The sequence below is a fragment of the Vigna unguiculata genome, chromosome 9, assembly GCF_004118075.2.
Source record: "Vigna unguiculata cultivar IT97K-499-35 chromosome 9, ASM411807v1, whole genome shotgun sequence".
Classification (NCBI taxonomy): Eukaryota; Viridiplantae; Streptophyta; class Magnoliopsida; order Fabales; family Fabaceae; genus Vigna; species Vigna unguiculata.
The window spans coordinates 5,339,203-5,357,683 of record NC_040287.1 but is presented as its reverse complement, the minus strand read 5'-3'; the positions used below and the strand labels follow the sequence as shown (position 1 = coordinate 5,357,683).

The 18,481-nt window shown below is 32.1% G+C and overlaps 4 protein-coding genes across 4 annotated transcripts; 2 read left to right on the top strand and 2 right to left on the bottom strand.

The window, feature by feature from the left end:
- The first annotated feature begins 266 nt into the window (after positions 1-266).
- LOC114162649 lies at positions 267-3,068 on the top strand. Its single transcript, XM_028046606.1, has 4 exons — positions 267-742; positions 1,342-2,076; positions 2,198-2,277; positions 2,604-3,068. Exons 1-4 carry the CDS (start codon positions 413-415, stop codon positions 2,821-2,823), a joined length of 1,365 nt encoding a protein of 454 aa, XP_027902407.1. The 5' UTR covers positions 267-412; the 3' UTR covers positions 2,824-3,068.
- A 2,561-nt stretch (positions 3,069-5,629) lies between these two features.
- Positions 5,630-8,355, top strand: LOC114163479 (putative glycerol-3-phosphate transporter 5). Its single transcript, XM_028047788.1, has 2 exons — positions 5,630-7,065; positions 7,616-8,355. The coding sequence occupies exons 1-2, from the start codon at positions 6,102-6,104 to the stop codon at positions 8,128-8,130; spliced, it is 1,479 nt and encodes a 492-aa protein (XP_027903589.1). The 5' UTR covers positions 5,630-6,101; the 3' UTR covers positions 8,131-8,355.
- A 387-nt stretch (positions 8,356-8,742) lies between these two features.
- LOC114196021 (probable protein phosphatase 2C 27) lies at positions 8,743-12,084 on the bottom strand. The gene is given in 5 exon segments (XM_028086509.1): positions 8,743-9,668; positions 9,918-10,129; positions 10,688-10,885; positions 11,719-11,784; positions 11,786-12,084. Coding segments are annotated over 5 exon segments (1,083 nt in total). The 5' UTR covers positions 11,831-12,084; the 3' UTR covers positions 8,743-9,106.
- A 3,145-nt stretch (positions 12,085-15,229) lies between these two features.
- Positions 15,230-17,555, bottom strand: LOC114162172 (40S ribosomal protein S11-like). The gene is made up of 6 exons (XM_028045967.1): positions 17,441-17,555; positions 17,313-17,353; positions 17,133-17,233; positions 15,810-15,954; positions 15,632-15,721; positions 15,230-15,526 (listed from the first exon to the last, which is right to left on the bottom strand). Exons 1-6 carry the CDS (start codon positions 17,450-17,452, stop codon positions 15,436-15,438), a joined length of 480 nt encoding a protein of 159 aa, XP_027901768.1. The 5' UTR covers positions 17,453-17,555; the 3' UTR covers positions 15,230-15,435.
- Between the last annotated feature and the right edge of the window lie 926 nt (positions 17,556-18,481).

The window sequence follows — 18,481 nt, the reverse complement described above, 5'->3', positions numbered from 1 at the left end:
AATTTAGTCCAATACATAATTTTGTATATATTTATTTGTATATTTCAGTTAGTTAAATCATTTTTTATAATATCTTAAATTAATATAGACTTTGTTAGGCTAGAGTTAAGTGATAAAAAATATAAACTTTTTAAAATATCAAAATTAAAACAGCCAACAAAAGAATCTAAATCACAGACAGAAAACTGAAAATTAAAATATTTATTTGAAAAAGAAAGAAACGTTTGCATTTGACACCTTACCCATTGAACAACGGCTAGTTCCCACATTATCATCATCATCATCATCAAGTGACCGTTCAGCTCACCACCCAAGATTCAAAATACATCATTGTTGTTTCTTCTGGTTTGCTTCTTCCACCATTTCTACAAGACACCATTTTCATTTTCATTCTTGTTCTTTGTATGAAAAAATGGGGTACTCAAATGCACCCGGGGCGTACTACTCCACTCTGCACGATTCAATCACCTCTCTATGCAAGACCATTCTTCCGTTGGGCCTCAAGAAACGGTGTTTGGTTTCCGCAGAACACAGACTGTGGAAACTTCAATCCGACAACCTCAAATGGCAGCAAGACTCTCTCCATCAGATTCTCAACTTGTTGGCGCTACACAGAGATGACATCCTCTCTGAAGATGAGGTGTCTGCTTTCAGGGTCCATTTGCTTGATACCCTTCTTGCTTCTCCCCCTCCTGAACAGGATCATGCCTCCATCATCAAAGACAAGCTTATGTTCTTACAGGTGAGTAGGACTAGTTTTCATCTAGGATGAATCTCACTTTTGCCAACATTCTTGTTCATTTGGCGATGACCCAATTTGAGATTATGGTGCCTAGAGTGATTTGTATGTTGATAATTTGAAGAACCCTATGATGTTTCTAAATAAATGCTTTTAACCACTTAAAAGTAACAATCTTTTCCTAGTAAATATCTTCTTCTTTTTTTTAACAAATCCTTTTCTCTGGTTATCTTTAACAGATGTCCTAGTACTTTATTCGGATTGATAGAATTAAAGTTCTAAATTGCAGTCTTTATGTTATCGAAAATTTTAGATAAAGGAGTTGATAGGGCATTGACCCCAGTTACGTTTATGTTTAGGGTTTTGTTGCATCTTATCTTTATGTTGCTGAAAAGTACAGAAATTGTTTCTCATTGGTCTCAAGTGTGGTAGTGATGATGTGGATAGACTCTGAAGCTATTGAATTGTGCCTGAGATCACAAATAAGATTTTGAATTCCAGTTATGCTTGCAATTTTGTACAGAATATTGATAAGAAGTTCTACTTTTGAGTTACTAAGTTTGAATGAAATGTAACATTGCTAAATTATTGGTTGGTGCCAGGAACTTCTTCATGCGAAATGCATTTCTGAAGGAGAATATCAATCTTCAAGAAGGCCTTTGCTTGTGAGATTGGCAGTTCAAGGAGGTGAGATTGCAGGACTGACAGACACCAAAGAAAATCCAGAGGAAGAATGGTCGGATATTGACTTGAAGGATGATCAGTCTTTGATGAACAAAGAGAAGTCAAGTTCCAAGAAGACATCAAATCAGACAAGGAAGCAGGTTATGAAAGGAGCAACATCGGTTTTAAGCTTTGGATCTCCTTTCAAAGCTGGGAAAAACTCTATGGAGAAGAGCATATTCAATTCACCTACTTTACACATGCACTCAGCACAATCAAAAGTCTCTTCTCCCTCTATCTTTACCCAAAGTGAATTGACGCATCCTAAGGAAAACAAACCCTTCAGGGATGGATCAGAGAAGATGAAGAGGAAGCCGTTTAGAGCTCTATTTCATAGGGATAAAAATAAGAAAGAGGGACATGGTAGTGGTGGAGATCATCATGGTCTTGAGACAGAGAAATCAGCAAAAAAACAATGGGGGTTTGATGGATTGAGGAAAGGCAAGAAAAGTGACACAGATGATGACACAGTTCCTTTGTCTCTAAATGAGAGGTCTGATAGTGAGGCCTACTCGCCTTCCTGTCAGCATTTTTCAAGAATTCATGGTGAGGTGTCTCTGATGAACAAGTTGCAGCCTCATCAATCACCATCTGCTTTTTCTGTGGATGATAAGGTTTGAGAATTGAAACACTTTCTTTTGTTTATCAAACTGCAAATCACATTTGCTTTTTGAAAGAAAGCAAAATTCCTACAGAGAATTCAACATTGAGCTAAATTTCTTTATGAATAAATAGGTATTGGGGGATAATGTAAAGAAGGAGCTGTCAAGAATTCCAACAGAAATGAGGAGCACAAACACAAATCTCAACTTCTCGTATGTCATTTCTCAATTATTTCATTTTCCTTCTTTGATATCCTTTCTGCATAATTATTAGTAACTATTTCTTAGAAATGCAATTGTTGATTTTTATTGTATAAAACAGAAGTGATCAGAAACAAGAAAATAAGTTAATTTTGGACAACAACAGACACAACAAATTCTAGCAAACTATTGGACCTAAAACGTGGTTGGATCAAACTATAGGAACCAGCTCTGTAGTTTAAACATACATTTTTTCATTATAACAGTAGAACTACTATTATCCACCCCCAAGGTTGAAAGTGTTGCTAACAAAGTTTCCTTTTTTTACTGCGTTGTAGACCAAGGTGTGACTGGCATAGTGAAGAAGAGGTGAAGAAACAATTGAAAAACAGTGTTGTTCAAATGGAAAATAGGCACAATGATGCAGAAGTGAAACATGAAAACTCGATGGGGTGGACAACATTTGAAGACGAGGAAAACCTTCACCCAAATCTTTTTGTTGACCATGATAAATCATTGCGAAGCCTTAGCAACAATCCATTTCTTCTTCATGGTTAGAGTAAGTGGATCATCTCTCCAGGACCAGAAAAAGTGGTTACTGTTTGAATTATTTGTATAATATCTGTGTTTATATTTATATCATGATGTGGTCTCTCCTAAACAATATTTACATTTTTACAGAGGAAAATATAAATTTACCCTCCTATATTAATAGAAAATCACTCAATTGATTCAAAATTCATGCTGGGAGACTCAAATCCAAATACTAAACAATTATGGAACTTTCTCTCAACAGAGTTTATTTTTGTTGTATAATAGAAGAAAAGTTGATAACCTTTACTGTGACTCTACAAAAGTCTTGTATGTGATTTTATTTCAATGTTTTGGAAATCATTGGTTCTGTTTTCTACTTTGAAAATCACATACAAAGTCTTCTATATGATTTATACTTCTGCTATTACTTTTCAATATTTAGTTCTTATTTCTTGTCTCATTCTTTCCAGTAATTGATTACAAGTTCTTGTTTAATTCATGTTTCACAATATACTATTAAGTCATTTACAACTTACCATTCAGCTTTACTTTTGTTATTTTTTTTCTTAAAATCCTTTTTTAAATTAATGAATCGCGTCCTTATCTTGTTTTTTCAAACTCCTCTCATTTTAATGAAATATGTAATTTTATGTTTCATGCATTTTAAAGATAGATAAATCATCATTAAAGTATTTTCGGAAAAATCAATTTTTTTTTTATTTTTAAAGTTTAGTTCAGCATATTTAAACTAAAAATTAAATTTGACTAATAGTTTAAATAGAAAAAAAAATCCATTAAATTTTATTTCTTTCCGAGTAAAGTTAATTTATTTCATTTATTAAAAATCATCAAAAAGAAATTATCATATCGAGTTGGATTCCTATTTTATTTATAGAGATTTTATAAGACACGTAAATAATAATAAAATAATATATTTTATTGTTTGATTTCTATATGATATCGTGTGTTCTCTTTATAGTTGTTAGAGTATATAACAACATAAATAATAATAAAATAATATATTTTATTGTTTAACATAGTTCCCACGGTTCAATAAGAAAGATTTTGATGTCTACAAATTGATAATAAAAGATATTCACGAAAAATGCCGTTTTGGGAACCCCTTATGACTATCATGTCAACCTACTTCAAATTCTCAAATGAGAAATAATCAAATAACTAAACTCAATCCATTAACTGCATCAATGACAATTATTTTAATTATTTTAAAACAAATGATTATAAGAAGATTTCACAAATTTTACAATTAAATTTAAAGAAAATTGTAAATTTTGAAAAAACTTTCTTCCACGTTATCCATAACTAGATAACTAGATAACAATAGAATAATAAAAAAAAAATGAAAGAAAGATTTAATATTATTATCCAAGGAACACGGCATAAAATCATCATTTTTCTTTATAAAATCAACTTAATAGTTAAATGGACATATAACAACTTCAAGAAAATTAAAGTTTTAGTTGGTATCCAACCAAATCAAGTTTTCCCAATCCACACATTTCATATCGAAAGAGTAAAATTTTTTTGCAACTTTTTTGAGAAAACATACAAGTATCATCCAAAATCTAATTAAGTACATCCTCATCCTCATTAACCATTAAAGAAGAAAAATCATATAAACGGATAACAAAAGAAGGAAAGTTAGTGAGTACCTATTATTCTTTATTATGCCAAATTAACAACAGAGTATAATCTTACTATGTCAAAATAAGGGATTTTAAGTCTAACTATAAGAAATATATGTTATTTAAATCATCATCAATTTGGCATGATATAAATGATGCATATGATATTGTTCTTGAAAATATTTTTTGGATACTAGATAAAGATTATTGTATTAATCTTTGAAATGATTGTTGATGTTCTGAAATGCATTGTCAACCCTAGAGTCATCTATAATTATCGTAAAGAACAAATTCACTTGAAGATTCATTATCCTAAAAAAAAGGTTAAATATTTTTTAGCTACTTGCAAGAGCTAAATTAGAATTTTTTGAATCTTATTTTAAACTTATATTTGAACACTTATAAGTGTTTTTATGATGTATTTTAGTAGTTTCTAACTCAAATTTAATTTTTAATACTTTATAACTATTTTATATTTTCTTAATTTTTAAGAAAAAAAATATTTGCTTAAAATTAAAACTAAGACATTTGTCTAAGCGAAACACATGTTAACTTAAACAAATATTAATTGTTCAAACAACTTAAATAAATGTTTCTCGCTCAATAAGCCGAAGTGAAGGATTCTCGCTTAAACGATACACACTTCAAATCATCATTCATTAAGATTGTATAAACTTTGTTATAACGTATTAATCAAATTCAAGTAATATATCAATTAATAACATGATTTTAATGTTGAATTTAATTATACAATGACATAAATAATTTTTGAATTTCAAACTTGAAAACTAATATGATAATTCAAAATGAGTAAATAAAAAGATTTATAGATAAATGTTTTCATAATCTATTACATTCGTTACATTTTCGTTAATATGACAAAACTTTCGATTATTAGAGTTGAATTTATGTCACCATAAAAAATAGTCTTCGTTATTCCTTACAAACTTTAAAACAATCTAGTGAATAATTATTATATTAGTACACATTAGAAAAGTAGATATTTCTTAATGATTCCCCTACATTATTACCTTAACAAATAATGTTATTAATAATTATTTATAATAATAAATAGTTTTTATGTTGAAGAATTTTCAACATAACTACTGTGTATTTTTATACAGTTATAGAAATAGAAATAATAAGAATAAGATATTTTGAGGTAGAAGATTCAACTTTCCGGGGGCATTTTGGAGAAGTTACGGTCTGATCCGGACACAACTATGGGGAACACGTATTTGACCTGCAATTCCTGGATTCAAAATCTTAGCAGTTTCTACCTTCTTGCATCGTTCTGCAACTCCAACAAGGTTAACACGTTCCCTAAATCTATTATCTTATGTCACTGCTTTTTAGCTGCACTTTTCACACCTTCCTTCCCTGTCATTTAGCCACTGCTAAAACTTGTACTAACACCATTAAGATTTCACGCCAACAACCGTGTCTTCGAAGCGGTTGATACAGGAAGCCTTTTTGATCCTTCGGTATTCAATTCCAGTCACCAATCTCCGATCCCTCTTTTGCATTATTCAGATCATAGATTCTAATATTGTATGCAGTTTTGAAGAAAGAGGAGAAATATTTGATCTTTTCGTATTTGTGCTACGTTAGATTATATTAGATTCATTGTGTAGAATAGAATCCTTATGAATTAGAATGCAATCCGAGAGTTTGAGCCAGACTCCAGCTATGACGCTCTTTCCTGGCCTGAAACCTCCTCACAAAACCCTACTATTCCACCAAATATGTGTTCTTGTTATCACATTTCTTGCATATGCTTCCTTCCATGCCTCTAGGAAGCCCCCCAGCATTGTCAAGAGTGTTCTGGGACCCTCAGTGCCATCGAATGCAACTCAAGTTTCCAACTTGAGCTCCTATGATACTGGGTGGCCCCCTTTCAATGGAACCGAAGGTACTCACAGACTGGGCGAGCTTGATCTCGCATTCCTTACTTCTTACTCCATTGGCATGTATTTCGCTGGTCACGTTGGGGATAGGATTGATTTGAGGTTGTTTCTTGTATTTGGGATGATGGGTAGTGGCTTTTTTACCATACTGTTTGGGTTAGGTTATTGGTTAGATGTTCATGTGTTGGGGTTTTTTGTTGGTGTTCAGATTGTTTGTGGAGTGTTTCAGTCAATTGGGTGGCCTTGTGTGGTTGCAGTTGTGGGGAATTGGCTAGGGGAATCGAAGAGGGGCTTGATAATGGGAGTATGGAATTCGCATACCTCGGTGGGGAATATCATTGGTTCAGTGGTGGCTTCAGGGGTTTTGGAGTTTGGCTGGGGTTGGTCCTTTGTGGTGCCTGGACTCCTTATAATTTTGGTGGGGATTTTGGTATTTTTGTTTCTTGTTGTGAACCCCGAGAGTATGGGATTTGTGCATCCTGGAATGGACATCGAAATGAGTGTTGACACCAAAAATGTAGAGAATCTGCAGAAAGGGGAATCAGAGGAAACTAAGCTTATCGAGTCTGATAATTCAGATTCTTCTTCTGCAATTGGGTTTTTGGAGGCATGGAAGTTACCAGGAGTGGCTCCGTTTGCTTTCTGTCTCTTTTTCTCCAAGCTAGTGGCTTATACCTTTCTGTATTGGCTGCCCTACTACATAAAGCACACTGGTAATTGTTATTTAATACAAAGCTATATGATAATAGATAGAAACTATTGGCTTTTATCTGGCATCAATACGTTACTCATATCCAAATATTTATTTCTAGTGTCTCCATCTTCCTTGGAAATTGTGTCCGGGTTTGCTACTAGGAAATTGGAGTGCTTGTTTGATATAACTGTTATGTGATGTGTCTTTAGGCAGTTATGAAGTTGCGTGACAGGTACTTGTAGGGTGTTTTATCCGCATGTTCGGTGCAATTTAAATCTAGAGAAATACTTATTTATTTTTCTAATCTCAGCAAGCTGACAAAATTAGGTGATTATTTCTCCTAAATAAATTGAACCAATCATATTTGTCATGGCAGTTTCTGTAGTTTGTAATTTTTGGCTTTTTGTGTATTTGAGAGAGAGAGAGAGAGAATTTTTGGGCTAAGGCTTGTGTATTATGTTTTTTGTTCTACAATTCTGGTTTAATCCAGTTTTTTGTGCAAACTAACGTCTCACATTGGCCACTATCTCTTTTCATGATCTTATTTGCAAGTTTGGTGTTCATTGCAGCTGTTGCCGGTGTGCATATCTCACACAAAACTGCTGGGTTGCTATCAACGATATTTGACATTGGGGGAGTCCTAGGAGGAATCACAGCTGGTTTCATTTCTGACTTGATTGAAGCACGGGCTATTACTTCAATTCTATTCCTGTTTCTATCAATTCCAGCACTTGCTTTGTATCGCATATTTGGGAGCCTCTCCATGTTGATGAACATCAGTTTAATGTTTCTTTCTGGGTTTTTGGTGAATGGTCCATATTCGCTCATCACAACTGCAGTGGCTGCTGATCTTGGTACGCAAAGCTCGAATGATCGGAATTCCCGAGCACTGGCTACTGTTACTGCAATTATAGATGGCACCGGTTCTGTTGGGGCTGCTCTTGGACCACTTTTGGCTGGATATATTTCGACCAGGGGATGGAACAGTGTCTTTTTTATGCTCATTCTGTCTATTTTCTTTGCTGGTTTATTCTTGATTCGTATTGCAAGAACTGAGATAAGTGAGAAGTTTTCAGGAAAGTGATTTTGAATATTTTTTAGAAATACCCACGTTTGATTACTTTAGTCAGGTCCATTTGATGGTACCTTTTACCACACAGGAATTAGCAATTGATTGAGAAACTGCTGAAAGGCTTCATTCAATGTTTGTATTATATATACTCATTCTTGATTCACTGATTGTAAAAAAATAGCAAATGTATAAGAATGTTTAAGGTGAAATAATTCAACTTTTCGATATTTTATTGTTCATGCAGTCTTTAGTCTTGATTTTTTGTGGATATTCCTGAATTTGGTTTTAAACATTCGAAGTTGGTGTCATGGATGACGGTACACGCTCTGTCTCTACATTATCTTCATCAGATGTTTGGAACTGGCTGATGTAACGATAGATGATTTTTAGTCTTCTTGTCCATTAAGTTGTTTCAGAATAGAGCACTTAAATAATGGTTTATCTGATTTAACTTTGAACCAGCAATTGCATATTGGTCTTTTACGCTCTGAAAGTCTTCCGATATATTGTTTGATAGGTTCTCTTAACATATATCAGTTACCACTGCCTTCTATCCCAGTAATAGTTGTTATTCTCATTCAACGTTTGATCAATAATCATAAGAGCAACAACATATGCAAAAGATTTAATGCAAATGCAGTATTTTCTTATCTTGTTATACTTACACCCGTGTGAAGGACGACTGAAATGAGAAGCTAGACCCTCGTAATAAGTTGTCAATTATTTACATTAAGTCGATGAAAAATAAAAGTAAAATGTTACATTATTTAATCATGTCGTCCCATATTACATTATTTTTCTCCTCCAAACACATTGGAAAAAAATAATTGTAATGATGTAAACTTATTCCATGCCTTGTTCTTTCTTCATCGGAGAGGGCAAGGACTAGGTCAATCTCGTGATAATTTTGTGTGGTGGATGAATATATCTGTACAGAGTGAGATCTCTAAAAAATCAGCTTAACTGTTTATTTGCATACAAAAATGCTTTATTCTTTTAGCAGGGATCGTAGATTCTGAAGTCCTTCTGCAGATATGCTTCTTCTTACTCGTGTTCTTTCCACAACCACAGGTGTTGGAGGATCTGAGTTGAAACATACCATCACAACTGTCAAGTTATCAGTTGATTCTCTCTTGATTGCTTCCTGCACTATTTCCTTGCAGCATAGTTTCTCATCATTGTGCTCTTGTAGCCTCCTCCTAGCAAAATCCACAGCATTTTGGCTACTAAAAACATCCCATATTCCGTCACTAGCAATTATCAAGAATTCATCTTCTTTGGTCAATGTCATCAATTTAAGTTCAGGTTCAGCACTCAATGGCCCTTCTCTTTCACTCGTTCCCTTCATTCCTTCCAGGTGCCAGTCTCCAATAGCGCGAGTTATACCTAACTGCCCATTCAGGTAACCATCGTCAATGAAGCCACCTAGAGACTCAACCCGTGTCCTTTCATTCACACAGTTTGGCCTATGATCTTTAGACATTTCTATGGCCCTTCCATGGCGGGACAAGACAGCTCGACAGTCTCCCACATTAGCCACAAGTAAAGACCTGCACAAATGAATGAAAATGGCTATTACATGAGCAACAAAGAAGGAGACAAAAAGAGGCACAGATAGATAGATCAAGTATAAATCATAAGAGATGATGTTGATATGAGGCATCTCCTTTGACCTGAATGTCAATGTGCCATTTTCAGAGCTAGTACACTTATTCTATGACAATGTCACTAGATTTGTGGGAAGGAAAATATATGCCATGGTTCTGAAGAACTAAACAACAGTGTAGACTAGTGCTTACCTTCCAAATATAATTGCAGTTAAAGCAGTTGTACCAGAAGAAAGGGAAGGTTCCTGAGAAGATGATTTTAGGAATGCAGTGTCAGTCTCCAAAAATGACCTTTTGACCACTTTCTCAAGCTCCAAAGGAAAGTTAACATCCTCAACAATAAATCTTGGCAGATTATCACGTACAAATTGTGCAGCACTCTTCCCTCCATGTCCATCAAATACCTGCACATTGGACCATTTTCCTTTCACATGTCAAACACTGAAAGATTGTATATCTTCCTTCACCAAATGACTATTTTCCCATGTCCTCTCAGATCACTTTCCCACATTTTGTTGTCAGATTTTGAAATGATTATGCAACTAAAACTGGGAAAGAGAGGGAAGGGAATGGTAATACAATACATAATATGTCAGATCAGATCTCAACATTAAATATTTTACATGAAGACTTTCTCAACACAGAATCTTGTGACTTACTGTAAGCATTATTCATTAAAAGATGCAAATTAAATGAAAGAAGAAAAAAAACCTAACAGCAGCATATAATATGTTTTGCTATTTGATCATCTATAAGAGATTTTCTTATTTTAATTTATTCATCAGTGGATGCAATGAACCACTCAAAACTTGCTTGCTAGCTAGCCTAGACAGTGTGATAGATCAAGAATGTTTAAATTATCCATGTAATATCAACAAAGGCAAAATAGTTGCTGAAGAATTGAAACATTAATTTGAAATTCGTGACAAGAAGCAATCAGCATAATGGTGTAAGTAGCTTACACCATAAAAGGAAACAGCTTCCCCAGAAGGTGCATTATAATTAAATTTCTTTGCCAAATCTCCAATGCATATGTGAGTGTCCTCCATGTAAGGGCGTTCTCCTATGTCAGACCACTCTCCAGACCGAAGAGCCGTAGCCAAATTCATCTGATTTTGTTTCTTGTCTGCAATCACCTGGTCCTCATAAATGCTTTCTAGCTACACGCACCACAGAAGAAAAAGGGAATCAAGATGATGGAAACAAAAACAGTGGATAAGTTAGGGAATTCAATCTGCTAAGTAAACTCAAGAACTCAATAAAAAAGCAAGAGAAACTCCTAATATATACACACAACACAACAAAACATTGAGCCCGAAACAGCTTTGTTTTTGGGCTTATTCCTGAAGTTATTTCAAGTCATCTCAAAAAAGTTATGCTCACGGAAAACACTGACAACTTCTGTGGACAACAATCAAGTGGAAAAGGAACACAACCATAAAAGAATGCAATTTAATAGCCAGCGATGCAAACTGATTCAGTCGGCAACACAATCAATTATTTAACAAATAAGCTACAGTGTATCCAAGCCCTTCAAAATCACGTGAGAGAGAAAAAAAATTCAAAATTTCACAACCCCGAGATTAGATCATTGCTCCAAGTCTCCATCAAAAGGGAAAAAATGGCTGTTGAGAAGAAAAAAAGAGAGCATACATTTACTGTGAAATTTTTGTGGGATCCAAACAAATATTACTTGATTAGACACACACCACGTATCATAGTCATTCTTCATTTGCTAGGAGATTCTCTTCCACCAAGAAAGCGCTAAAAACATATTGATGAAAGGCATGAGATACAAGCCAATGTCAAATTCAGAAAACCCATGTCTTCCAAAAAGGACAGTAAAAAAACAAAAGAACATTGGTGAAAGGAGATTAAAAACAACTTTCATGCCATGTAAAACGCAACTGAACTTGACTAAAAGAGTTATCTATCACAGATAAAGAAAAAGAAACAAAGGAGAAGATTGACATAGAAAAGCAATAATACTCACAGGAAAGGAAGTTTGGACAGTGGTATCTGTGGTGTCAGGAGTTGAAGTTCTGAAAAAAGATCCTTTTTTGTCCATGTGGGTGGCGAGCAAAAGGTGACAATGCAAAGGCCATGAATTTGTTGAGGCGTTATCCATATCTTTCTCTGCATCCTGCACACACATGGTGGCACCAGCAATGGTGAAGGAAGATTTTTTGAGGATATGTTGAAAGTGAAATGAGATTACAGAGAGAGTTGTTAGTTATTAGTTTGAGTATGAAGAAGAGAAAGAAGAAAGAGAAGGCTATGGTTATGGGTAAAGTCCAGAAATTTCTGTGAAAGCGTGGCTAAAAATGGAGTTACATGGTTGCTGCTTTTATTACGCATCTTCCTATCAAAATATTTCTCACATTGTTGGAATGGGAAATGTCCTTCTCTACGCCTACGTACTCAATGCCATCATCATTCCCTTCTCATACACCAAAATAAATAATATAATATACTTATTTTCCTGAAATTCATGAGAATAATAGTTTATATTAATCACACATCATCATAATAACTTATATCAGCAACACATTTTGTCTTGTCTTGTTATTGTTAATTTAATTAATTTATTTATTTTAAATAAAATAAGTTAATATAGTCACTTATATCAAATTAATTATAATTATGTTACAATAATTGTACTAATAATCATTCACATATTATTGATTGAAGTCGACTTTCTAACAAAAGATTGTAAGCAAATGTCAACGTGTCAATATATTGTATGTATAATTTTGATGGGAATTAAATTGAATATTTTTTAAAAATATTAAGAAAAGATTAGGAAAAATGAGTCATAACAGAAAATGATTAAGAAAAACATATTTAATTTTGAAGCAAAAAGTTCTTTTAGTATTTTTAATATAAAAATTAGAAAAAGAAAGGATATAACAATAAAGAAGTAACATGATTTGCCAAAAAAAAAAAAAGAACACATGGATCAAGTTTCTTTTCATTTTCTATATTATTTTCTTCACGTGAGGAAATAATGTTATTTAATCTTATTGATTATGGTAGCAGAACGAATTTAATTTTCAAATCTGAAATTTTCTTCAGTGGTTGAGACTTTTTTCGTGAAAGGTTTCGGTAGTAACTATTTTGGAATTCGTATATGATAACTTTTTTTTTTCAAAGATGAGGATTCATAATCCTTCTTTTAGTTTGAATAATATAACTTTTTTATATTTATTTGAATAATTTATTTTTACTTTTTATGATCAACCATTCTTTTCTTAAAACTGATTTTTTTTAAAAAAAATCCTTTTTATGTTCTATGATAATATGTGTTATCATATTATTTTTACTATACAGAAAAATTGTTTATAATTTTGTTTTCAAAATTTGTTGAGATACCATTAATAGAATTGACTAGTACATTCGAGATAGTTTTATTATTTAAAAAAAATGTATAATAGAGTAAGAAAACAAAATTATAAATGATATGGAATTCTATAATATGGTGACACCTATAACCTTTGATGTTCCAAATTGGGAGATTAATCCATTGACTTAATTGATAAGTAAATAAATGAATTTATTTTGAGTGGTGGTAGGTGTAAGGGGCACAGCAAAGAACTTCAATAATTCCAAGCATTCACACTTAGCTTTCACAATAATGAAAAACTAGAAATAATGTTCTATATTGAGACACGTTTTGTGTATTATTTTTGTGTACTAAAAACAACCACAAATTAGGTGGGTGAGGGAGAAACTATTATATTATAAACTTTATATCTGATGTTCAAACTCCTCATTGCCATTATCCACATCTCTGGTCGGTGATACAGGGCAATCTAAGAGTCATCACAATTTTTTTAACTTCCTTTGTATTCTTTATCTATTTGTAACAATTTTTATTTAAAATAATATGAATTTAAATTAGGTTTTCAAGTTTTTAAGTCATTATAGATATTTAGTTGACTGGAATACATACACGTTTTTTATTTTAAAAAGTATATATTATCATCTAGTTATAAATATATACGATCAAATTTTACTATGTAGACTAGTGTTGTAAAATGAAAGGTAAGTATGTTTTGGATTTTAACCACTCTTGATGAAAATTATTTGAATTAAAATTACTTTTACTTAAGACTATGTTATTTGGAATATAATAAATCTTCTTAAAATCAGGAGATCACAATTATTCCTAATTAAACAATTAATTATATTAAAAGTGATTTAAAATATTATTGGTTCTCTTTCTTAAAGAGAGGTAATGTCTTAAAATAAATACAAATGAAGTCAACTCTCCTAAATTAGCTAAATTAGCTAAGGAACATAAATAATGTTCTTTTTCACAACTAGGAAGAATAAGGATTATAAGGATTGCAAGAACTTTAAAACATTATCATTATTTTGTCAACTTTTCTTCTTTAAGAAATATTCAACAAATAAGAAGAAAGAAACATTATTGAGAATTATTTTCTAGTTATTGTGAATGTAGGTGAAGTTATTCTTTAAGTTATGTTTGTCTACAAAAAGAATTAGAGTTCCACTAAATTTTTTTCTTACAACTTTAATTGCATATAATATGTATAACATGACTTGTTAAGCTTATGTCAGATCACTTTTATCCAAATTGGAGTGAAAAACATGCCATACAAAGTTAATGGTATTTGCAAAGTTCACATACAATTTTTTTAGAATGGATTGTTGGTGTGGAAGGAGCTTTAACGCTTTCTTTTGTGAAATTTTAATGGACAAATCTTTCCAAGATCATAGTGTAAGAATGAATCAATAGAGCAAAATTTTACCATAATAAATCAAAAACATCTCATTTTAAATAATAAAACTTACTCATTTAAATCTGAGACAAAATCTTCAATTACAAGTTAATTTAAACTTAAAAAAAATAACAAATAATTATGAAAAGTTACACTGATAACTTAATTTCAAGTTTATATTATACAACAGATAAAAAATAATTATATATATATATATATATATATAGATATAGATATCTCCTCTATTTACCTCCTAATAAAGTAACCTAAGTTTCCTTTCTCCTCTCTCTAAAAAGATTGTATTGTACAACTTTCTGATGTTAAACAGTTGAGTTGAGACATTAAAATTTTTCTTAAAAGAATGTAACTGGCCTACAACATATTCCAATCAAATTAACCTAAACCAGATTGTGCAAATATTTAACATATCATTACCAGTTTGAGAGGCCAAAAATTAATCAAATATCATCAAAGATAATTATTTAAATTTAAATGTGATTTTCATTGACAAACGCACTTTTTACACATCCACACTAACGGATGTTAAATGTTGCGAAAATAAAGTTGAAAAATGTATTTTCAACACAAGGCCTAAAAGCTTCAGCATAATCACGATAGATGGAGTTACAACCCTGACCACGTTCTTCTAAGTCAACATACATTCGCTGAAGTGAAACGTATATTACTTTCATGTGATTAACACACATTTATTATGGCTTGTTTGGATTCTAAAGTAGAAAAATAAGTGAAGACAAGATGTGTAAACATAATCTGAGAAACAGAAACAATCGTAACTATTGTTTAAGAATCATAATGTGCATCAAAAACCTTAACATACAATCACTTAACTCAAGAAGCTTTGAAAAGATCACAAAATTTGACTCGATTTAACTCAACCTTGAAGAATTTGAACAGTATTTCTCCGCAAGGTGTTTCTACTACTTAATATAGACAAAATGGAAATCTCACATTCCAGTAAATGCCTTCTTTGCACCGCTAGAGGATCCAGCTGGAATTACTTTCAACACATTGAACCTCACTGTCTTTGATATTGGCCTACACATGGAAAAAATAAAAGCATTCAGGTGTGTAAATCTAGAAGACAACAATAAGTTCCCACATTCATAACCTAAAGAAAGGTTTTTCTTTCAAATATCTGACCTGCATTGGCCTATAATAACGTGATCTCCTTCTTTAACGCGGAAACAAGGAGATATATGTGCAGGAATATTTGAATGACGCTTTTCATATCTAAACATGCAGATAAACAGTTAGATATGTCTGTCCCAGTAAACAAATCAAATGAAAAAATTCCTCCGAAGGTATGAAGGGAGAATACCTCTGGTATTTCTTAATAAAATGAAGATAGTTCCTCCTAACAATGATGGTCCTTGTCATCTTAGCGCTGTGACATGTACCAGCTAAGATACGACCCCGGATGGAAACATTGCCCGTGAAAGGGCACTTCTTGTCAATGTAGGTCCCTGTAAGGAAAAAAAGGGACTTCATTTAAAAACAAAAGTCCCCAAACAGATACAAGGAGGAATAGCCTAATGTGGTAAAGAATTGAGCAATCAAACAATGAAACTTAAAATACACAAAAAAGAATCAATATCTTCTTGCTTGCTACAATTTGAGATCATAGATAAAAATACACAAAAAAATTGATTCATGTTTAAGATTTAGCTTTAAAGATTAAAGCCACTTTCCAACAATTCTTAAATGACATGACAACCTAGTATATAGCAACTGTATCTATCAGCATCTGATATACTGAAAATATAACTCATATTATAAATAAACCTTACAACTCGGTTATCTTATCTTTTGTTGTATCTCCAATGTAAGGTTAATAACAACCACTCTCGCACATAATTATTTTATGGTTGCTTACCTACCTTTTATCCTGAAACTGGAAAGGAAAGCTTGTAAAGCTTATAAAATAATATCTCCATCACAAGGGGATGATCCAAATTCATACTCCATTATCCTTTCATTTTCCACTCACACCACACTAGAAAAACTGATTCCTCGATAAAGTTCATAACTTGACCAATAAACCCAAAGATTCCAAGAAACATTCAAATTCCAATAGAAACAACATCCTGTGCACGTTCACAGATACCAATTTTAAATTCATATGTCACATCATCAATCACATTATTACATACTTAACAGCAGTCTCACCTCTCAGCAAACTTGTTTTGGCAACACAATGAAATAAATCATTATAAACTCCAATTGATCAAGAATGCACTGTTTCTCATGCAATCTAGGACACAATCTAGGACACCAACATAGATGCATTATCTCGAAATAATGAGAAAAGGAAATCAGAGTAACAGATATTACCCCTCATCGGTCATCGGAATGTGTCCGAGGTCTTTAAATCAGACTTTACCAGAATCCCACAATGTCAAATATTAATAGTTAGGTTTGTACATTATGTCATTCAACTATTTTCATGTCACAAAATAAAATCCTAGTCATTGCATCACTTCGAAAATCAGAGCAATAAAATGTGTGAAAGAAACTTGAGTGCCAAAACTATTAAAATGATGATACAAATGTTGACAAGCCATAACAAGAACATTAATCATATATTATATATATAAGAACAATGTACAAAGATTTCACAAACATAAAGTTAAACAGAACATACCTTCAATGGCATCTCTGGGAGTCTTGAATCCAAGTCCAATTGACTTCCAAAAACGATTCCCACCTTTCCCTGGCCTCTTTCCCTTCCCACCTTTCTTAGAGCTTCAAATTGGATCAACACAATAAACTAAATCAAATAAAAAAAATATAAAAAGATGCATTATTCTGTGAATGAGCGTACCATAGAAACACCTTCGGTTGCTTCAGAAAAGCCTTCTCTGTCTGCAAATAAAATTAAAAAAAGAAATATGATTAGTGAATTAACGCAATGCCACCATAGAGGCATTGTAATGAAGGAAAGTAAATAACCTGTTCAGCCATGACTAGGGCTCTGTTTCAAACTGCAGAAGCGTGCAGCCGCGGAGAATAAGAGCTTCAACACTGAAACCCTAATGAGGTGCACTGAAACTATTTTTATAACACCTCTTAATTGTTGATCTTTGTACGTCTGGACTTTGTTAGATGGGCTAGCCCAAAAATACTTTTGAGGTCCATCATAATCCTTTCGGTGTGTTTCTTTTTGCACCATATAAATAGTAAAATCATTATTTGTTTAAAGATTTTCCTAAATTGTGTAATTGAGAACCTAAAAAGGTATACCAACTTATTAAATTCAGAACAGAATTTAAAATTTATTTTTAATTTTGAATTTAACAATTTGAAAAGTTTTTTTTACTAAAATTCAAAGACATTTCTTTTACAGGTGTACAATACAACTTGAATAAGGTTGACGATGACATTAAGAGGGTTGGGTTGGGTTGGTCTTCAACATGTCTTATACTCTTTATTACAGTTCTGCAGGTTCGTAACGATAAGTGAAGATAACAAGGCACAAATTTGTCTTTTACATATTCCTCATGTAGGTGTAAGGGGAAACTAGGTAGGATAAGTACAAAGGAGAGTGCAAAATAAAATAGCCTCACTTATGTTTGACGTAAATATAAATTATTTAAATGATTATAAATATTTTTTACATAAAAATTAATTTATAAATGGATTATATAATTTAAAATTAATCAAGAAAAATGGACAATAAAGTTTTTATTCAATTTTGGTGATTTTTGTTTAATGACATTTATTTTATAATTTTTACATTTTTTTTTACCAAAACAACTTAGGGTCTGATTAATATTTTTTAACATTATCTTTATTATTATTATTATTATTTATAGTAAAATTAACAATTAATTTGTACATATGTATACAAGTGTGTTCAGTGGAATAAATTATTTTTAAAAAGTTATATAATTAATAAAAATACAAATATAATTTTTGTAGTAATTTATTACATTTTTTATTATTATTATTTTATTGTGGTGTTTTCCTAACTTTATATCAAATAAATTTATG